At 47.7% G+C, this 22,548-nt stretch overlaps 5 protein-coding genes across 5 annotated transcripts; 4 read left to right on the forward strand and 1 right to left on the reverse strand.

Moving 5' to 3' along the window:
* The first annotated feature begins 239 nt into the window (after window positions 1–239).
* Window positions 240–1,297, forward strand: BDBG_08079 (uncharacterized protein). Its single transcript, XM_031723397.1, has 2 exons — window positions 240–721; window positions 783–1,297. The coding sequence occupies exons 1-2, from the start codon at window positions 483–485 to the stop codon at window positions 1,099–1,101; spliced, it is 558 nt and encodes a 185-aa protein (XP_031580545.1). The 5' UTR covers window positions 240–482; the 3' UTR covers window positions 1,102–1,297.
* Window positions 1,298–2,091: 794 nt separating this feature from the next.
* Window positions 2,092–4,410, forward strand: BDBG_08080 (uncharacterized protein; the record flags this gene model as incomplete). Its single annotated transcript, XM_031723398.1, has 1 exon — window positions 2,092–4,410. The coding sequence occupies one exon, from the start codon at window positions 2,092–2,094 to the stop codon at window positions 4,408–4,410; it is 2,319 nt and encodes a 772-aa protein (XP_031580546.1).
* Window positions 4,411–5,076: 666 nt separating this feature from the next.
* On the forward strand, window positions 5,077–6,168 carry BDBG_08081 (phosphotransferase enzyme family protein; the record flags this gene model as incomplete). The annotated part of the gene is made up of 4 exons (XM_031723399.1): window positions 5,077–5,092; window positions 5,142–5,437; window positions 5,496–5,874; window positions 5,924–6,168. The coding sequence occupies 4 exons, from the start codon at window positions 5,077–5,079 to the stop codon at window positions 6,166–6,168; spliced, it is 936 nt and encodes a 311-aa protein (XP_031580547.1).
* Window positions 6,169–8,619: 2,451 nt separating this feature from the next.
* Window positions 8,620–18,097, forward strand: BDBG_08082 (acetyl-CoA carboxylase). Its single transcript, XM_002621413.2, has 5 exons — window positions 8,620–10,121; window positions 10,277–10,447; window positions 10,548–10,642; window positions 10,718–16,382; window positions 16,450–18,097. Exons 1-5 carry the CDS (start codon window positions 9,954–9,956, stop codon window positions 17,227–17,229), a joined length of 6,879 nt encoding a protein of 2,292 aa, XP_002621459.1. The 5' UTR covers window positions 8,620–9,953; the 3' UTR covers window positions 17,230–18,097.
* On the reverse strand, window positions 17,831–22,513 carry BDBG_08083 (uncharacterized protein). The gene is made up of 2 exons (XM_031723400.1): window positions 18,853–22,513; window positions 17,831–18,733 (listed from the first exon to the last, which is right to left on the reverse strand). Exons 1-2 carry the CDS (start codon window positions 22,331–22,333, stop codon window positions 18,255–18,257), a joined length of 3,960 nt encoding a protein of 1,319 aa, XP_031580548.1. The 5' UTR covers window positions 22,334–22,513; the 3' UTR covers window positions 17,831–18,254.
* Window positions 22,514–22,548: the final 35 nt, after the last annotated feature.

The following is a 22,548-nucleotide window of genomic DNA, read 5'->3' on the forward strand; positions in this document are numbered from 1 at the left end:
GAGCTCAGTTGAAACTCCTAGGAAGGAATAAGGGAATAAAAATAGAGAAGTGGACATCATAGTACTCCTCTCTGTTACGTGGAAAAGCGGTTGCAGTAACCAAAAAAAAGTGAGTAGAGTTTACCTTTTCCATGTTGTCGGTTTGTTTCTCCCCCACGGCCCAACGGGCGATCTCAGACCAGACCCGAGAACCTTAAAGGAACCTCGGCCAATAAGACCCACTTTTCTACAGTGCGGTGTGGGGCGCCGGATCTTGGTTCGTGCGGCGCAAACTCAAGCAGTCAATGGTGGCCGCAGCCAATGACAGCTTAAGTTACCCGCTAATGGAGATTCGGTCTGTTTTGTTGCTGGGCAACTTCTCCAACAATAACATTGTATTGTGGCTCACCCAGATCTCCTACCTACCCGCCTCATCAAATCACCCTCTTCAGTCTTTCACTGATGAGGGTCAAATCCACTGAATACACAAATCTCCCAGAGTTATGGCAGCTGACAACCTCCGAGAGCGGAACTCGCGTCGCAAGATGCTACGAGCCATCAAAGAATCCCTTGAACAATTAACAAGCCCTTATATCTCACATGCCGACCTGAGGCAATTGGGTGGTATACAGCAACTCTGGATGTCAATGTCCCTAGAAAAGGAGCGGTATCTAAACCAATACTTCCAGAACTGCACCCTGTCAAAACAGGATCTGAACCCCCCTGGTTCATTCTATGTTGAGTTCGTTATTCTCACTTATTTGTTTTCAGATATAGCTTCTCATCACCCACTGTACTTATAGTTTCGGAAGCTTCAAATTTGGGAAGCTGATGGATGTATCCAAAGAACCCCGGTGGCAGGTTCAGGCAGCCTGGAATATAGCACATGCTACAGTTCCCCATATGAAAGTCCTGATGTACAGTGGCATAATTGAAAATAAGGATGAACTGTTTCGTGGAGAGCTGCTGGCCATGATTGATGTGATAAGTCAGCGGCTAAACATGAAGTCACTTCACCTGCATATTGTTGCTCCTATAAGTGTCTTTTCAAGAAATGCCTTGCAAAGGGAGACACAGAATGCTAACACTTTTCTTCACAGGTTTTGTTATTTTCTGTGCTAGGAATGCACCATATTCAGGTCCTGGAGGTATATTTTAATGACAAGAAGCACCAGAATCACAAACTTTTAATTCAGCTATCAAAGTGATGGCTGAGTCATGCAAGTGATATATCAACACAATAGTATTAAATTCAATATAGTGATATGATTGTTTACTTCTTAGAAATAGAACTAAATAGAACTAAATGAGATCTGATTAATAGTCACTTTTCACATTTTTTTGATGATTAGTCTCAGCAGAATTCATGCTAAGAAATATATGAGATCAGATCAAACATGAAATTCATAGTCTCACTGATCAGTCTATATGACACCTCATCAAAAATTATACAGCTCAGATCAATTTTCAAATCTTCATTCTTTTATTCATTCTACTCTTTTCATACATTCTCTACAGTATTTACATTTCTTATACTCTTCTCTGTGTTCATGGCTGCTAAATGCCCTGTAACATGTGCACCTCTTTGAATTCATGAATGGGATTGAACAGCCGGCTCTGCAGTCTGTACAGCTCTGATTAATCTGATGATGGTAATAGAGGTAGAGAGTGGAAGTGGTAGAGAGAGGCTGCGCAAGCAGCAAAGCAAGCGTAAGCGAGCGTTTGATGCTTGTTTTGTATGAAGAAAGGTCGATGGATAGATTATATATTCCTGCCATTATCATAATGTATGTAGATAATGTGGCGTGTATGGCACGGTAGTATGTAACGGACTAGTTTCGCCATATGTTGTATGTTGTACGATGTGTATCAATGATTAGAATAATTAACTAAAAGAGTGTAGATTGTTCGTCTATTAAATCTTACTAGAACTCGATCGGGATGAGCCTGAATACAAAAAAAAAAAAAAAAAAAAGGGAGATAGCATCTCCAAGAGACGCTAAACCTAATGTAGACCGGAGAAACTAACTAAGCAAATGTCACTCTCTGGATTAGTACGTGAGGGAGGTAAGTATTAACCTTCTTGTCTCCAAACTTTGAGAAATTGAACGCATGGCAGATTCCTCTCTTAATGATATTGTAGCGAAGTATCCGCTCAAGGATTCTCTTCAGCCAATATTTCGTCGTCTTCAAGATGCGGAGCGGCTGTACGGGAGTAATGAGTCAGAAAACGAAATTTGTCGAATGGCTGTTCTAAGGTTGCTTAGCACTCTGCAAGGCCAGGATACAGCATTCAATCTTCGCTCGAGAACAAGTGGCCTGAGCGTGGCATCAGAGTTGGCTCTTCTATTTCGGCACATTGAAACCAATTTCAATTATGATGATTATCGTCCTGCCATTCAACTTGTCCTCGGGGGAGCACCCGATACAGAAATCTGGGAAGCTATTCTTGACCTCATTGATACTCCCAGAAAGCCCACAATCTCTACACCTCCGCCCCGTCCCAACTTTCCGAGCATCCAGACCCCGCGGTCACATACCACCAGCAGTCTTGTCAACTCATCCGAGCACCGAAAATCCATCGATTCAGTGCTAAAGGAAGAACTTCTTGGAGTTCTCCATCCGGACATCCCGGGATTTTTTGAGGCTGTTTTCGGCGAGATTGAAGGGCTGGACTCAACCGCACGGGCAGTGTTCGACACATGCAAAGCCGGAGAAGAGCCTTTATACACTGAAGAGGGAGGCTGGACCGGTTGGCCGGAAAATGCTGCCGAGAAGTGCGTGTTGGACTGGCTGGTGAAGATCATCGGCACACTTGTGCACTTCGCCGAGGAACGTGATCCCACTCAGAACATCCACCGCAGACCCCTTGCCCAACCGACCTGCCCTGTGGATGGGTCTACCGCGAAGCGAAAACTCGATGTCGGGTTTGTTGACGACCCAAATGCTACAGAGAACACCCGATGCCACTGGTCGCAGATCCTGGTCCCAGGAGAGTTGAAGAATGACCGGAAGTATGATACCCCCTCTGGAGCACAGGTTGATCTGGGGAGATACGTCAGAGAGGTTCTGTCTGCTCAGGATTCCCGCCGCTTTGTTCCCGGATTCACCCTCTGCGGCCCATTCCTCCGTGTTTGGCACTTTGACCGGTCCGGTGGGATTGCATCTGAGAAATTCGATATCAACAAGGACGGCTGTCGGTTTATTACCGTGATGCTAGGGTTCCTTCGGATGGACCAAAAGCAGCTAGGGTTCGATCCCACTATTGTCACCATGGAGGGTACACGCTGCATTGAGATTGAGCGAAATGGCGAGAAGGAGCTTCTCGTGATCGACGAGGTAATTGGGCGGGCACACTGTATCGCCGGCCGGGCTACTACCTGCTGGAAAGTCCACCGCAAAGGATCGTCGACACAGCTTGTGGTTAAGGACTCCTGGCAGTATCCAGAGCGTGACGAAGAAGGGAAGTTTCTCAGCGAAGCGATGAAGAAGGGTGTGATCAACGTGGCTCGGTACTATCACCACCAGACCATCCGCATCGACGGCCAGGACGATACCACCGAAACTGCGCGGAAAGGTCTTGGTGTCACAGCAGTCGCGGATGAAGAACTAGGTAAGTCAGTGATGATAAGAGGCAAATCCCGCAAGAAGAAACAGGCGACCGGAGAAAAACGGTCGTCCGACAGCCTCCAAGCTCCGCTACCCCCAAGCAAGCGCACTCGGTCGTCCTCTCCTGCTAAAGCTACTACGACAGTACAGCATCGGGTGCACCGCCGTGTCGTTGTCCAGGATTACGGCAAATGTATATACAAGGCTACCTCAAGGGTTCTCCTACTATCTGGATTAGAGGGTTGTATACGCGGGTATCAGTCGTTGCATGAGAAAGCTGGGATGATCCAATGCGATATCTCGCTGGGGAACCTCATGGTGAATGAAAACGATGATGATCCTTCTCAAAAGGCCTTCTTGATCGATCTTGATTTGGCGGTAAAGGAACAACGGGAGGGGTTCTCTGGGGCACGTGGCAAGACTGGCACAAGGGCGTTCATGGCCATCGGCGTGCTCTACGGTGAGAAGCACTCCTTCATGCACGATCTTGAGTCGTTTTTCTGGGTGCTCTTCTGGATATGCATCCACTACGAGGGCCCAGGGAAGGGAAGAGTTGTTGAGCGGTTTGAAGACTGGAACTATCTCAACACAGAAAAGCTTGCAGGTGCCAAAAAGGGGATAATAGATCATGAAAAGGATTTTCTCAGGACTATCGAAGACAATTTCACCCCATACTACAAGCCCTTAGCTCCGTGGGTCAACAGGCTACGACGGTGTGTTTTTCCCGTCGACAAACGGTGGGAGAAAGAGGACTCAAAGCTGTACTCCGACATGGTTACTATTCTTCGGGATGCACGAAAGGACCCAGCCGTTGTAGACTAGGTCTCAGAGGCCTACTACCCGCGGACTCTCTAGCATGGAGGTGGAAGCTCTAGAAACCATGAAACAAGGGAAAGGCTTAGATGAGATCGATACATGCTACTAACTAGCTCGCTCTCGAGCTCTCGAGCTCAGCGGGAAAGGGGGAAAAAAAAAAGGATGAAAACTCTACACCAGCGGATCATCTAGATGATCCGGTCCGAACAACTAGATGTCTCAAGACTAGGTTAGAAGTTAATAACACTGGTTCGGTTCATAATAATGGCACTCGGATGAGTTAATAATAGGGTGCTCTCCGCTGCTTGGTGGATCGAATAATTCCATCGTCGTGAGGAACCAACTTATAAAGTAGGATTATACCCTCTTTCCCAAATTCCCAGTAGATTTTTGAGAGATTTGAGGCTGTTTCGATAGCATAGTGATAGTTCAAAGTTGTACGTACGCAAGACTGCGTCCCTGCGGGTCACGTGTTGCTTGCAGTTAAGGTTTACCTAAACCAATCTCATTATTGTTGCGCCTTCTACAGAGCCATTGCATTTCATGAAATATGTGGCGACCCCCATTCACCCGTCCATGGCACTCCATTCGAAGTATAATACCAATTTTGAAGCAACATAGCCGCTCAATTTCGAAGGCTCAAACGCTATCCTACGGTTCCTGTCCCTCCACATGGGCTCCCAGGCAGGTAGCATGCCAATCTGAGCTTGACTCAACGTATCGCTAATCCGTATCAGACTGGAATTCTAATGAAGAATTTTTCAAATTCACGCGTGGCCGCTTTGTTATTGACGAGGCGGAGAATCTTCAAAAGCGAGAGATCAGGTTCGACTTGAACAAGCTCGCATATGTCGCTGCAGACTCGGTCGGCGCCACTAAGTGCATTTCCATCAAGAAGTACCCCGACAGCATGTTCGACAAAACATTCCTCATGTCTATGGAAAATGGCCGAGAAGTCGTAGCTAAGGTGCCCAACCCGAATGCTGGCATTGCACACTTTACTACAGCCAGTGAAGTTGCCACGATGGACTTTGTAAGTTCATCCTGAACTCCACAATTACTGAGTTTTGTTAACGCATCTGCCTTGGGAGGCCAGAAAAATTCTGGACACACCAGCACCTCGTGTCTACTCTTGGAACTCGCAAGCAAAGTCACACCCTGTTGGGGCTGAATTTATCATTATGGATAAAATCGAAGGTGTTCCGCTGTCTCAAGTCTGGAACATGATGAAATTACCCCAGAAGCTCCAAGTGCTTCTTGCCATGACACGTCTCCAGAAGCAATGGCTGGGCGTTTCATTCTCGCGTTACGGCAGCTTGTACTACGCGGGAGACGTGCATCCACCACCAGATAACCACTACATCAAGGATGGCAAAGCTGTCAAAGATTCCGAGGTTGCTATTGGGCCTACTACAGGCCGAGATTGGTTTGATGGGGGTCGATCAGTTTTGGATATCGAGAGGGGCCCATGTACGTTGGGACTCATATCATCTTCGTGCAGACGCTTACAAGTTTGTAGGGGCTTCTCTAATGCAGTATCTGCAAGTAGTCGCGACGCGAGAGACAAAAGCAATCCAGTCTTTGAAACCTCCGAAACAGATCGCTTTATTCTGTGGCCCAAAGCTCTACCGGCCAGACAAGGAAAAGAAGCTTACTGCTTTAGCATGGTACCGACAAATCATTGATGCCCTTATCCCGAAGGACACTGCCATCACCAACCCGCGCCTCTGGCATAATGATTTACATGATGACAACATCTTGTAGACCCACACAACCCCTGAAAAGATTACAGGTATCATCGACTGGCAGTCTTGCCACATCTCGCCGCTCTTCAATCACAACCCCAAATCCACATAGGGATGGAGAGTTGCTGAGGTCTGTCCTCGCCACTCTCCCACGCCAAGATGCTTGGCCAAAACTGTGAGCCGTTACATACCGCCTGATTAAATGCCCGTGTGAGCCAGTAAGCCATCTGCCTTGCACCTCTCAATTTATCGGCGGAATCCTCTCTCCATCATAAATAATGCCTTTCCTCCTGAAAAGCTCGAAGGTCCAGGCGGTCGCGGGTCGGCCCGGAGATGGGTCCTTCCGAGGAGTCCCCTTTTGGACCGCCCAATCAGCATTACGCTTCTAATTCTTTAGAGGAGCAATGAGTTCCTCCCCACACCATATATATATATTTAATAATATTACGCTGCAGCCCAATATGCGAGGGCTTCAGCCGACTAGAATCCGTCAGGCGGTAGAGTAGCTACTGCGCTGGCGTGCCTGATACCCCTAGGGAGGTTTTGTGGCCGTGGAGGACTTAACCGATCACGTGCCTCCAGGCGTTAAAATATTCATCATCATTCAGCCTTCCAATGTCCTAAGTAAGCCAAGATGTAAACCACTCTGATACTGACGGTTCGACCACCCCTCTTGATACTGACCAGTGGGCTATGCAACTTGGCGATATTAATTTCGCTAATTCAGACCCTGGACCATCTATTCCGCGATTCCCTTCTACATGATGGAGTGCTAGCTTGCACAGGAACAGAAACTGATTGTGCAATTGGAGAGGATGTCATGAATTTGGAATGTCATGCCAGACCCAGTGCTCATGTGCAACAGCCTATAGGTCCTGACAATCAACTATAAGTAGTCGCCGAAGTTTTCTTTCCTAGCTTTTTGTACCACTTGTCACTTTCCAAACGCTTTCTCCTATTATCACCGGCAAGCTGGATATCTCACTGCTTTTGGGATCCGACAATGAGCGCGGTGACCGCTAGGGGTGAAAACCCATCCCCTCAATCATCAAAGCCAGAGTTAGCGCGGGTTCATCAAGAACTTTAGCTTTGACATCTTCGCGGGAGATATCATCAAGGCCCATGAAGAGATTGCTGCCAGACAAGCCCCCCAATGGCTGGCCAGCTAGGAAGATATCAAAATGGTCACTGGAAGAGGATGGGCTAATACTCAAACTTCGAGGGTCAAGAATTGAAATGGGATGATATCAGCAATAGAATCCCAGGAAGAAGCCGGATCAGCTGCTGGTTACGCTATCAGAACTATTTGGAACGGCAGTGCGAGTGAGATGAAGGGAAAAAGGATAGATTAGCCAGACTCTATGAGAATATACGGCCAATTTTACTTCATCTGATACTTCTGTAAATGTAGATACCTAACAGAGTTTGTATCTCAAACAGACATCATACAGCATCACACTTCCTAGCTTGTATTTTTCTTGAAAATTAGATCACAGACTAGAGCATGAATTCTCACAAATATAAAACACAATGTCTTTCTTTCATCTTGAACTGAGTTGTTGACTGTGTCAGATTGACTTCTGTTGAGGGTCTCAGGTTGATCGGCCCTTCTATCAGCAGTGCGCTGGTGGTGACTGAGCTCTTTTACCTCAGTAGCCTACAACTTCTGTGACTGATCTCTTTTGTCAGCAGTTTGATATAAATAGAGAACAGTGATTGTCAGTTGCTCTATGAGCTGTTTTATTGTATCTTTCCAGTGCATTCTCTTCAAATCTTTTGAGCTTGACAAGATTTGATCTCTTCAGTGATTTTGCATGAAATTCCTCAATCAGTTGCTTGCAACTGGGTAGCACATTATAGAGAGATTCTCAGGAAGCAGCATAGTCACACCAATCAATTTTGTATTCCAGGTAGAACCTTCTGGTGTTGAAATTCCTTCAAATTCTCTGGTTCAGAATTGTGTCAATCAATCACTCTCTCCATCTTTTCATCGCGTTTGATCAGGATTGGTGAGTGGAAGGGAGTCAGGGAACATGATATCAAATCATTGTTTATAAGCACTTCTTCCATCATAACTCTTGATACCACAGTTGCAGAAATACTCATACTATTGTTTCTCTGTCAAAGAGATCATCATCATAGCATTCAGAAGAACTCATTCACTAAAATAAATGAGATGAATAAAAAAAACTGATAGACTGTGAAATTACCTTCACAGCAGCATGCACAGTAGTAACAAAACATGTTGAAGCTTATAGAATATTATAGAATGGAGAAATGTTGCATGTTGAACACATGATTGTGAAGAGTCACAAATTCACAATTGCAGATGCAACTCTTTTGCATGCCTGCCAGGAAGATCAATTCAGGGGGGGGGGGGGGATGGGTGGGTAGTGGGGATTTAAAGCAGCCTGCTTTCAAGGGCGAATCCGGACCTAGTTGTAAACAGGAATTTCATCGAGTCCAAATCTTTCGATGGCTTTTTCGAGGTATTTTGCGTTGGGGAAAACGTCATTTTATTTGAGCTCAACAAAAATATTCGCTGGGCTGGGCGTCGCCGCAATTTTTCTTTTGTTGTGCCTCTTCCCAGCTCTTTTCCTTTTGCATGGAAATGGAAATAATTATTAATGGAACTCGTATGCACCCACCGTCTATTTGTCCCTACTTGTCTATCTGTTCTCTGTTTTGGCGGGAGCTGCGAGGGATCAATCATTATTATTAATAATTATTATTATTGCTCGTTGCTTGGGGGCTTGGAATTTGCGCGGGTGGAAGTTTGGGTGAAGCTGTTGCTAGCCCGAATAGGGAAGGTTGCCTTCAAGGGGCGAAGAGGATAGTTCGAAACTTGCCTAATTGGGCTTTGGCTTGTATTTGGATTTGGATGGGGGAACACTGAATACAAGTTGCCAATACGAATAATACAAGGAACAAATACATTGGGACTGATTTATATAACAGCTTTCTGTGTAGCTGTAGACTCATGGATGGTGTATGGTATGCAAAGATCATCCGATGTCACGGAGCAGATTTTCACTTCATAGGCACTTGCAGTGTATCATTCTCCCGCCGAATCTTTGGATGTTAAAGCTTGAAACAACCTGGTATCGTTTGTTCTGCCGCAACCCAATTTCTGGGTTATCGATAAGAGCCAAAAGTACTCCGTATCCTACCCTACCCTGCCCTACCTCAGAGATCGCCTTGAATACCAGCCCAATACCAATCTTACGAGACATGACATGTTGAACCTTTCCCTGTTCGTTGGCTTCAACTTACTTCTTTTTTTCTCTAACCGCTGTCCTTTTGGCCTTTCTCCTTCAACTTCAAACTTCACTCTTCACTCTTCACTCTTCACTCTCCATTCTTCTTCCGCGTGAGAAATTCATTTGATCCTGCCTGTTAATTCCTCCTTAATTTGCTCTCTCGTCTCTCCTTCATTCGTTGAGAGACGTTTTTCGCACTCCTCCCATCTTTCTCCCCTAATCTCCGAAGAAGCTCGTTCTCTACTCGGTTGTCTCGTCCATGCGCGCTGGAAGGGATCAGGCGTTGAATTGCTAGGCCGTGTTGGATTTCTTTTCTTTCCGTTTTAATTTTCTAAATATATCAGCCTCCATAAAACGCTTTTACAGTCGACAAACCCCTCAAAAAGGAAAAAGAAAAGAGTGTGACCGGGGATCGACAACCTCCCCCCAAATCGATCCACGTGCTTTTGTTTACCCGCCCTTGTCGAAACGCACGAAGACCTCCGTCGCGTTTTCCATCTGTTTCATGAATAGCTGGAAATAATATATTATTTACGCCGTCATCATGGGGGTCTCAAACGGATCGTCCAGCGTCAATGGCTTTGGGAGCGCATTCGCAGCCAAACATAACCTGCCACCACACTTTATCGGAGGCAATCGTCTCGATCTGGCACCCCCCGGAAAAGTGAAGGATTTCGTTGCAAAGAACGATGGACACTCAGTTATTACTTCGGTGCGTTCAATGCTGTCTCACCCTTTTGTGTAATTCCTTTCCTGCCCCCGCGACGAAGCCAATTTTTGGACTGCGCTATCTCAAGCTTGGATACGATGAGAATATGTACTGACTGTAATTTCTTTTCTCAATTTTTTATTTTTTTTAATGTTTAGGTCCTCATTGCGAATAATGGCATTGCTGCCGTCAAAGAAATTCGAGATGTACGAAAATGGGCCTACAATACGTTTGGAGACGAAAGAGCGATTCAATTTACGGTCATGGCCACACCGGAGGATTTAAGAGCAAATGCAGACTATATTCGAATGGCTGACCAATATGTTGAGGTACGGAGCACTCTTAAAGGCGTTCTTATAAAGATGGTCGAGTTTGGCACAGCAAATGGGAGACGAAATTAGCGCAGCTGACTCAACTTTTATTGATTAGGTTCCTGGAGGCACGAATAACAACAATTATGCCAATGTTGAGCTGATCGTGGATGTTGCAGAACGTATGGGCGTCCACGCGGTTTGGGCAGGATGGTGAGGACGTTCCGTGACCCGTACTTTATTTTATTTTTCTTGTGGGAAGGAACAAGCTGGCTAATATTCCACTAGGGGCCACGCTTCAGAAAACCCAAAACTGCCTGAATCGCTTGCGGCATCTCCCAAAAAGATTATTTTTATTGGCCCTCCTGGTTCTGCGATGCGCTCCCTCGGAGATAAAATTTCTTCGACGATTGTTGCCCAGCACGCGGGGGTTCCTTGTATCCCTTGGTCTGGAGAGGGTGTTGATGAAGTTACAGTCGATGTAAACGGGATCGTGACTGTTGAACCACACATTTATGAAAAAGGCTGCACCCATTCTCCGCAAGAAGGGTTGGAGAAAGCTCGGGCGATTGGTTTCCCGGTCATGGTCAAGGCCTCGGAAGGTGGTGGTGGAAAGGGTATTCGAAAGGTCGAGAGAGAAGAGGATTTCATCAATATGTATAATGCCGCCGCCAGCGAGATTCCTGGGTCACCGATTTTCGTCATGAAACTCGCAGGCAATGCGAGACATTTGGAAGTTCAGCTACTAGCAGATCAGTATGGTAACAACATTTCCCTTTTTGGTCGGGATTGTTCAGTCCAGCGACGACATCAGAAAATTATTGAGGAGGCTCCTGTCACGATTGCGAAACAAGAGACCTTCCAGGCAATGGAACAAGCAGCCGTGAGACTCGGAAAGCTAGTTGGCTACGTTTCCGCCGGAACTGTCGAATATCTCTACTCCCATGCGGAAGACAAGTTCTATTTCCTCGAGCTAAATCCCCGTCTCCAAGTCGAGCATCCCACAACCGAAATGGTCTCAGGAGTGAACCTTCCCGCCGCACAGCTCCAGATTGCCATGGGAATTCCCTTGCATCGTATTCGTGATATTCGTCTCTTGTATGGCGTGGACCCTAACACCAGCTCCGAAATTGACTTCCATTTCACGAATGAAGAAAGCACGAAAATTCAACGTCGACCGAAACCTAAGGGTCACACCACTGCTTGTCGTATTACCTCAGAGGATCCCGGCGAAGGTTTCAAACCATCCAGCGGAACAATGCACGAGCTCAACTTCCGAAGTAGCTCAAATGTCTGGGGTTACTTCTCTGTCGGCACCGCTGGTGGGATCCATAGTTTCTCCGATTCTCAATTTGGCCATATCTTTGCCTACGGCGAAAATCGCTCTGCTTCACGCAAGCACATGGTCGTCGCATTGAAGGAATTGAGCATTCGCGGTGATTTCCGGACCACCGTTGAGTATCTCATCAAGCTACTTGAGACTCCCGCCTTCGAGGACAATACCATCACCACTGGCTGGTTGGATCAGTTGATTTCGAATAAACTTACAGCTGAGCGTCCCGACCCAATGGTCGCTGTTATCTGTGGAGCCGTTACCAGAGCTCATCTCTCGAGTGAGTCGTGTATCGCGGAATATCGGAAGGGTCTTGAGAAGGGTCAAGTACCTTCAAAAGATGTCCTGAGAACAGTTTTCCCCATTGATTTTATTTACGAAGGATACCGATACAAATTCACTGCTACTAGATCAAGCGACGATAGCTATCATCTGTTTATTAACGGGTCCAAATGTTCTGTTGGTGTTCGGGCTCTAGCTGATGGAGGATTGCTCGTGCTCTTGAATGGACGAAGCCATAATGTTTACTGGAAGGAGGAAGCTGCTGCGACCCGATTGAGTGTTGATGGCAAGACATGTCTGCTTGAAGAAGAAAACGACCCTACGCAACTTCGTACCCCTAGTCCAGGCAAGCTTGTGAAATATACTGTGGAAAACGGAGAACATGTTCGAGCTGGACAGCCATTCGCTGAGGTCGAAGTCATGAAAATGTATATGCCCCTCATCGCGCAGGAGGATGGTATCGTGCAACTCATCAAACAGCCTGGGTCTACACTCGAAGCTGGGGATATCTTGGGTATTCTCGCGTTGGATGACCCTTCAAGAGTGAAACATGCTCAGCCTTTCCTCGGGCAACTACCAGAGCTAGGTCCTCCTCAAGTTGTCGGCACCAAGCCACCACAGCGCTTCGGCCTACTCCACAACATTCTGCTTGATATTCTTCGTGGGTTCGATAACCAGGTCATCATGGGAGCCACCTTGAAAGAGTTGGTCGAAGTGCTGAGGAACCCCGAACTACCGTATGGAGAGTGGAACGCCCAAGTGTCCGCCCTGCATTCTCGCATGCCACAGAAGCTTGACTCCCTCCTCACGCAGGTCGTTGATAGAGCCAAGTCACGAAAGGCGGAGTTCCCAGCCAACCAATTGATGAAGACACTTACCCGCTTCATTGATGACAATGTGAGCCCTGCCGATGCCGACATTCTGCAGACAAGCCTCCTACCCCTCGTGGATGTCATCCGACGATATAGTGAGGGTCTGAAAGTTCACGAATACAAAGTCTTCATAGGAATTCTTCAACAGTATTGGGAAGTGGAGCACCTTTTCACAGGACGAAATATGCGAGACGAGGATGTGATCCTTAAACTAAGAGAAGAGAACAAAGATGACATCGACGGCGTCATCCAAACCGTCTTATCTCACAGCAAAGTCGGAGCCAAGAACAACTTGCTGCTCGCGATTTTAGATATGTATCGTCCAAATAAACCAAACGCCGGCAACGTCGGGAAGTATTTAAAACCCATTCTGAAAAAACTAGCAGAACTGGAATCTCGAGCTACTTCCAAAGTGGCATTGAAAGCTCGCGAGGTTCTTATCCAGTGCGCATTGCCGTCTCTTGAAGAGAGAGTTGCTCAGATGGAGCATATTTTACGCTCCTCAGTTGTGGAATCCAAATACGGAGAGACAGGGTGGGACCATAGAGAACCTGACCTAAGCGTCTTGAAGGAAGTGGTTGACTCCAAGTACACCGTCTTCGACGTGCTTCCTCTTTTCTTTGGACATCAGGATCAATGGGTATCGCTGGCGGCGCTCGAGGTGTATGTCCGCAGAGCTTATCGGGCATACTCACTGAAGGGAATCGAATACCACAACCAACAGGAGAGTCCATTCTTTATTTCGTGGGATTTCATCCTCGGGAAGACTGGCCACTCTGAGTTTGGAATGGCAGCCGCTTCAACCCACCCATCCACCCCAACCACTCCCACCACGGAAAGCAATCCATTCAAGAAAATTAGCTCCATTAGCGATATGTCGTACTTGGTCAACAAGGGGGTCAATGAACCAATGAGGAAAGGTGTCATTATTCCAGTCAATTATCTTGATGATGCCGAAGAAATGCTCTCCAGGGCGCTGGAGGTCTTCCCTCGCTCAGAGCCACAGAAAAACAACGGAAACTCTCTCGGTTCCAATTTGGCAGCATTACGCAAACCACCTCGCCCTGAAACTGTCGATGAGCTTACTGGAGTCTGCAACGTTGCTATACGCGATATCGAGGACCTGGATGATACGGAGATGGTCGCGCGCATTACTAAACTTGTCTCCGAACTTAAGGAAGAGTTACTCGCTCGCCGAGTGAGAAGACTTACCTTTATTTGTGGACACAAGGATGGAACTTACCCCGGTTACTTCACGTTTAGAGGGCCTTCTTACGACGAAGACGAGAGTATTCGCCATAGTGAACCCGCCCTTGCATTCCAGCTTGAATTGGGAAGACTCTCCAAGTTCAAAATCAAGCCCGTCTTTACAGAAAACCGAAATATCCACGTTTACGAAGCGATTGGGAAAGGGCCAGAGAGCGACAAGGCCGTTGATAAACGATATTTCACACGTGCTGTTGTTCGACCTGGGCGTCTGCGGGATGATATACCCACGGCGGAGTATCTCATCTCTGAGGCCGATAACTTGATGAATGATATCCTTGACGCGCTTGAAATTATTGGCAACAATAACTCCGACTTGAACCATATTTTTATCAACTTCACGCCCGTTTTCCCGCTTGAACCCGCTGATGTTGAAAGAGCACTGGCAGGCTTCCTGGAACGCTTCGGTCGACGACTCTGGCGCCTTCGCGTGACCGGGGCTGAAATTCGTATCCTCTGTACGGAACCCACGACTGGCATGGCCTATCCCCTCCGTGTTGTCATCAACAACACTTCCGGATATATCATCCAGGTTGAAATGTATGCTGAGCGGAAATCCGAGAAGGGAGAATGGATATTCCATAGTATCGGTGGCACCACTAAGATCGGGTCCATGCATCTTCGTCCGGTATCCACGCCTTATCCTACAAAAGAATGGCTGCAACCAAAGCGGTACAAGGCCCATTTGATGGGAACCCAATATGTATACGACTTCCCCGAGCTTTTCAGACAAGCTTTCCAGAATTGCTGGGTCAAGGCCGTTGGGGAGCACTCATCGCTTGCCGACAAACGACCGGCTGTAGGCGACTGCATTGATTACGCTGAGCTCGTGCTTGACGATACTGATAACTTGATCGAAGTGGTTCGCGAGCCGGGAACAAACACGCATGGAATGGTTGGTTGGATGATCACTGCCAGAACACCCGAGTACCCACGAGGTAGGCGCTTCATCATTATCGCCAACGATATCACCTTCCAAATTGGATCGTTCGGGCCTCAAGAAGACAAATTCTTCCACAAGTGCACGGAACTTGCGAGGAAGCTAGGAATTCCACGGATCTATCTTTCTGCTAACTCCGGTGCTCGCATCGGAATGGCAGAGGAACTGATGCGTCATTTCTCGGTTGCATGGAATGATCCCAAGCGGCCGGACGCTGGCTTCAAATATCTTTATCTTACTCCAGAGGTCAAGAAGCGATTTGACGAGAGGAAGACTAAGGATGTCATAACGGAGCTGGTCACGGAAGACGGTGAGGAAAGACATATGATCACCACTATCATCGGCGCAGAAGATGGCCTGGGTGTCGAGTGTCTGAGAGGTTCCGGCCTTATTGCAGGCGCGACGTCCAAGGCTTACGAGGACATCTTCACTATCACGCTTGTGACCTGTCGCTCCGTTGGAATTGGTGCTTACCTCGTTCGCCTAGGCCAAAGAGCGATTCAAGTTGAAGGACAGCCAATTATCCTGACTGGAGCTCCTGCCATTAACAAGCTACTAGGACGAGAAGTCTATACATCTAACTTGCAGCTGGGTGGAACACAGATCATGTACAAGAACGGTGTTTCCCATATGACGGCCAATGATGACTTTGAAGGCGTACAGAAGATTGTCCAATGGATGTCGTTCATCCCTGACAAGAAGAATTCGCCCGTCCCTATCCGACCATATTCGGACACATGGGATCGAGATATCGGTTATTATCCTCCCGCTAAGCAAACTTATGACGTGAGATGGCTTATCGCTGGTAAGCATGATGATGAGGGTTTCCTACCTGGCATGTTCGACAAAGATTCCTTTCAGGAAGCACTCGGGGGGTGGGCCAGGACTGTGGTTGTTGGACGCGCTAGGCTCGGTGGTATCCCCATGGGTGTCATCGCAGTCGAGACCCGCTCCGTCGACACTGTCACGCCCGCTGATCCTGCGAATCCGGACTCGATGGAGCTGATTTCCACAGAGGCAGGTGGAGTTTGGTATCCAAATTCTGCTTTCAAAACCGCCCAAGCTCTCAAGGATTTCAACTTTGGCGAACAACTGCCGGTCATGATCCTTGCCAACTGGCGAGGTTTCTCTGGCGGCCAACGCGACATGTACAATGAGGTTCTTAAGTATGGTTCTTACATCGTCGATGCTCTTGTCAAATACGAGCAACCTATTTTCGTTTACATCCCGCCACTCGGAGAACTACGCGGTGGCTCATGGGTAAGTTTAATTTCCCGGGTTGCTTTGTTGATGTTTTCTTTCATCTCGTGCTAATATTTTGCCACAGGTTGTGATCGATCCTACTATCAACCCAGAACAGATGGAGATGTACGCTGATGAGGAATCTCGCGGTGGTGTTCTTGAACCTGAGGGTATTGTCAACATCAAATACCGCAAAGACAAACAGCTGGATACCATGGCCCGTTTGGACCCGGAATATAGCGAGCTCAGAAAGGCCCTCAGCGACAAATCCCTGCCTGCAGACCAACTGTCCAAGATCAAAGCCAAGATGACCGAAAGAGAAGAACAACTTCTCCCAGTCTATATGCAGATTGCTCTGCAATTTGCCGATCTTCACGACCGCGCCGGCCGTATGGAGGCAAAGGGAACCATCCGTCAAGCTCTCCAGTGGAAGAACGCGAGAAGATTCTTCTACTGGCGTCTCCGCCGCCGTCTCAGCGAGGAGCTCGTCCTAAAGCGCATGGCGGCAACCGCCCCCCCCACCGGCATGCGCAATGGCGCTATCCCAACCACCAGCCCCTCATCTTCCCCTAGACCCGCTCCACCAACAACCCGCGAAATCAATCTCAACACGCTGAAGTCGTGGACTGGAATGTTGGATCGGGAGTTCGATTTCAACGACCGAAAGGTTGCGCTGTGGTACGAAGAGAATAAAAAGAAGGTTCTGGAGAAAGTCGAGGAGATGAAGACGGAGGGTGTCGCAATTGAAGTTGCACAGTTGCTCATGGGTAATAAGGATGGTGGTCTGAAGGGTGTGCAGCAGGTGTTGAGCATGCTTCCTGTGGAGGAGAGGGAGGCTGTGCTAAAATACTTGGGGTCGTCATAGGAAGAGTGAAATGAGCATGGTTGGGTTGGGTTGAGTGTGAAATGAGCCATGCTGCTTTTTTTGGGTGTGTTTTGATTTATGCATGTTGTGATAGATGGAGGGGCGGCTTTGGCGGAGCATATGCGTATTATATTTTTCTTTCTCAGTAATAGTCATAGGATGTGGGAGTGTGTGGTTGTGTTTTTTCTTTCTTTTTTTGTCTTTCTTTTTTTTTCGATATTTTTGCAATTTGGCTTTTATTACATTGTTTAGTTTGCTTCTCATCACCTCATTTCATAGCTTCGCTGATTGCTTTCCTTCGATCTTCGTTTGTCTGCTTTTACTTTTACTTTGGTTTCGCTTCCCTATAAAATCAGCAGGGCAGCCCCCTCCCTAGATGTTTCCCTGCTTTTTACTCTTTATTTCTTGTATTTTCTAGGACTAGATTTCTGGTTTTCCAGTATTTACACATACATAATTCGATAATGTTTATATTTCTAGGAACTTTGATTCATTTTGATGGGTTGACCCTCTAATCTCATGATCTGATAGGCCTCGGATAGAATCTAGACGGTGTGGGGTGGGTGTTTGAACGCTAGAGGAAAATATGTTTGCTCATTCTCGTGAATAGAATGGTAAGATAAAAGTAGATATGCATGTTGCCTGGCCATAAGACGGTTAAGCTGAATATGCATATATATATGAAGACTGAAAGCAACAAGATGTTATAATATTACACTAATTTGTTTAATGGTGGAAAACATGCCTAGGAACCTGGGCTGAACAAGGTTATATACAATGCGTATGAATATTAGCGAATTAGAAAGTAATACAAAAAAGAAAGAGGAAAAAGAAAAATGCATAATGAAGGGGAAGATAGCTAGCAAATAAGAATAGGCAAAAATATGGAAAGGGGGGAGGGTATCACAAAATGGGGATTATCAAAAAGTACTCTAAAAGAGAGGTGGAATAAAAACGTATTTAGGACCAAAATGAAATGACCACAGAAAAAAACGTATAAGAAACGACCAACACACCCCACCCACTCATGCTAACTGCCTCTCCATCGTATACGATTGCCGAATCAACGGCGCAACAGCGCGATACGTCGAGGCAGAAACATCTCTTAACCCCTTCACCCCACCGCGACCTCGGCCCTGCTCGTCCCGGTCAATGCTCAACCGCCCCAACTCAACAGGAAGCTGCTCCATTTCGTGGCGGGTCATTCTCAAGACTTTCCTCATATGAGGAGGCTGTGGCGCTACCGTCGCCGCCGCCGCGGCGCGACTATCACTATGTGCTGTGGCACCTGCGCGGGTGGGATTGGTGCTGCGGCTCCATGCTAGTGCCTCTTCGCTGCCGGGGAGGGTGACGCTGGTAGCGCCCAGGGTGCGCGCGATGTCGTCGAGGAGAATCTCCATGGGCGCTATGTAGGCTGTGCGGCTCTTCTCGGACCACGCGAGAACGTGGCCGCATACCTGGCCGGTGGATTTGTCAAAGACCCAGGCTCCGGAGTCGCCGGGAACTAGTGAATGAGCCGCGTTAGCATGATTTGTTTCACAAGGGGCGTGTTCGTGTGGGGAAGGAATTGGTTTGGATTTAGATGTGGAAGGAAGGATGAAGGATGAAAGGGCCATTCATTACCTCCGAAATTCCCATCGACGCTGAAACTGCTGGAGAAGGATTGGCGACCATGCATCTTTACCAGGGTCATTGCTTTGGAAATGCGGCCGCTTTGCAGGCCACTTGTCCTGCCGCAGCATTGGACATGTAAGCCGGCGAGATCTTCAATCCTGGCGACTTTGTCAAGTGTGGCAAAGAGCACTTTGGAGCCTTGTTGGTGCCGCTGAGCTTCGCGGCGGCTACTGGTGTGAGAAGAGGAACTGTGAGCTTCTGACACGTCAACATCGGTAAGTATCGCGTTATTAATATCCATCCGACTCTCGTCAATTTTGATCAGCGCCCAATCCACTTCATGCTTCATCCCACCGCGTTTGCACCTCCTGACTCCGGACGAGGCATGGACATATCCAAGCGAGTGCGAGGCAAGATGCTCGTCGTCACGATCCTCCGCGGTCGGGAAAAATCCAACTTCTACATCATCGATCGCTGGCTGCGTTACGATTATTTGAGGCTCCTCTCCCGGATCAACTCCAGCTGTATCTCCAATCGAGGCAGAATCATAATCGTCATCGTCATCGTCATCATCATCCCCGTCATCAGTGGAATACCCGTCTGAGAGCCAGTAATCATCATAGGCTTCATCAATGCTTGGTGCTATTGATCCGTCATCTGCATCTTCATCGTCATCCGAGATCTCAAATGGATACAATGCTTCAGGTGGCCTTTCATCATGCCACGAGTATGAAAAGTCCTGATCATGAGCATCTCCTTCGGGAGTCCAATTGCTAGCAGAGCGAGGAGGTAGGTCGTCATCGTCCTCATCATCACAGGGGGCATCAAGCATGTGATGCACCGTCATTCCATAAGGCATTCCATCGACAAGGATCGCTCCCCCATAGGAAACTGGTGGTAAATGTTCGTCAAGTCGAAATGCCCCTATTGATGCCCCACAGACAGGTTTCTGCTGATAGTGTGGGTTCAGGTCAACCTGAGCAGCATCGATGGCAGCACGGTTATTCGTTTTCGGCTTTCTACGTCGTCTGCGAGGGACTTTTGAGCGTGAAACATCTCCCCGAATCACAATGAGATCCCAGTTTTCTCGATCATAATCGAAGTACTTCTTGAGAGCGACTCGAACCCTCCGGATATTGGTGCAGGTGACACAAATTGTAGTCTTTGCGGTCTCTGCAGTTTCTCCAGCCACCATTAAAGAAGCACTGCAGGATTCAGGCGAGTCCTTCAGGATCTTCTGAAGCAGTTTGCTGAGTTTCGGCATGAGTGTCATGTTCCAGTCACGTAAGTCTTCTTCGGGTATTTCGACATTGGACCACTTCTTCAGCGTCCGTTTCCGCACCTTTTTTTCACTAGCACAGCTCTGATCCTGTAATCCATTTGATTCACCGTAAGTTGTCCCATCGTCCGCCGGATCAATTGCCGTAGTTGAATCTGGTTGACGGCCTATGTCGTAAGGGTTTACTTCTTGGAACGACGAACTGGCTGGCTCAATAACGAGAGGTGGAGGAAGAGACTCATCCAGATCTGAAGCGGGCGGGGAGGAGAAGACATCCAGGCAAGCACAACGCCAACTGACTTTCCCAATTGTGTAAACAAAATTTTTAGAGAAAGTGTTCCACTCATCTGATGTACTCGGGTCATGCCATGGATAATGGTAGGTTTGTCGGATTCTTAGTCCTAGATCTGTCATCGGTTCGGTAGACAGGTGGAAATTCGGCGCATCGAGGCACAGCTGGACTATTTGCAGATACGAATTTCCACATTTGGGTGCCAACCGCTTGACGTAGACGTTTTCGATTCGTGATTTGAACATTGAATTGTTATACTTCATCTTCCACAGCTTACTGATTGGGGTCCACAAGCCAATTTCAAGCAATACAAGGCCTAGGCTGTATAGATCATATGCCCAAGCTGAATTATCGGTGATAACCCGACGGTCGTCGGGATGGCGGTACATGCTTGCGGATAACGGCTCAGGAACTGCATTCTTATCCTCGCTGTCGAACTGAGCGAGAGACGTAAGATACGGGTGGCTGAACTCGGAACTCGAGTCGCCCAGGAGCCGTTGATTGGCTACTTGGAAATCTGGGAATACCAAAATATTGTTGCTGTTTATATTTCCGTGTACAACATTCTGGCTTCTGAGATGAAGAACTGCCAGAACTAGGTGATATGCCAGGCGAAACCTACTCTCGAGATTTGGAATTGGGCAGTCCGGTCGGCCATCTCCGGAATGGAATAGCGAAACAAGTGGCCGGGGCTTGACGTCTCTCAGTACATCAGAAGGTTGTCGCAGTAATGGGAACATCTCCAGTGGGATCTGATAAACAAATGCGTAGCGGGAATAAGTCATATCAATAAAGTAGCCAACGAACTTCAGCAACCCAAGGTGGGAAACCCTGGAGTTCTCTACCAGGCGTTGGAGTGTGTCGAATAATTGAAGAAGTCGTTCTCTGCGAGGGAACTGGAGAGAATTTTGCATCTCCAACATTATCGGCGAGAATTCAACTAGTACTGGTACGATTGGACCCTGTACAAGCGCTGCCAGCGCATGAGGCATCGCATGGGTATCTAAATGTCCAATGACTCTGGAATTTGCCGATTCTGCCACCGCTTCGTAAGGGGGCGGATTGGAAGCATGGGAAATTCCGCCACGCGACAGATGAAGGGCAGATTTATCGATGTAAAACGGCTTTGTTGGGAGGAATGAATCCGCGAAAGTCTTCTGGAAGTCCTCAGCAAACTCATTAGTCGCATTGGCATGAAGCCCGGTAAAATGGCTCTTTGTGAAACCCGCTCCTCCTGGCCGGGGTTCCGATGCTGATTTTTTCTTTGTCGGTAAGGGCTTCCTATCTATCAACTGACCGGCTTCATTTTGAAGCGAAAAAAACGACTCCTTGGACGATTTCGAAGATTTCGACAGCAATGGACGACTTTGACCTTGACCTTGAGCTTGAGCTTGACCTTTCGACATCGACAGTGAATTTGAATTCGAATTCATGCTCATGCTCATGCTCATATTCCTCCGCGATCGCGAGAGATCATAGAGCGTCTCGATATGCTGCGTCAATTCCTCCAATAACTCCTTCGACCGTGCAATCTCCTCTGCCGTGTACGTCGCCTTCACAGCGCTAACCTGGACCAAGCCGTCAGGCGACTTGACACTATCCGGCTGCTGGAGCCTCTCAGCCTCATTGAGCAGCTCCTGTATGGACGACATCACACTCGCGACAACGTCTGAAAACCCAGCCTCGCTCAGCGCTTCGTCGATATCATTTGGTTGGGCGGCGCTCGCATCGCTCCAGTCCAGGCCCCATGCCAGCAACCTATCCTTCTGTGTGCGAAAGTTTCGATTCAATGCGACGAGCTCTGGGTCATCGTTCGCCTTGGATGCGCTGGAGACGCTCTCGCAGGAAGACTTGGTGTCTGTATACAGCTTTGTGAGCCGCCTTTGGAAGAAGGCTCCGCCATGCCTGAGGACAGACATGGCTGCGTTTGTGGTGCTTTTTATCTAGAGATTAATTGAGAGAATTGACCACGATTAAAAACTTATCACTCTTAATGGCGTATGAAATGCGGGAAATGTACTTTGGGGATTCCCTCTTCAGAGAGCACGACGATGTATCAGCCAGCTCTGAGATGATCGATACGACGAACCCTATACAATATCCCAGGCGCATCGGGGACTCACTCGGGAGACGG

The sequence above is a fragment of the Blastomyces gilchristii genome, assembly GCF_000003855.2.
Source record: "Blastomyces gilchristii SLH14081 genomic scaffold supercont1.22, whole genome shotgun sequence".
In the NCBI taxonomy this organism is placed as follows: domain Eukaryota; kingdom Fungi; phylum Ascomycota; class Eurotiomycetes; order Onygenales; family Ajellomycetaceae; genus Blastomyces; species Blastomyces gilchristii.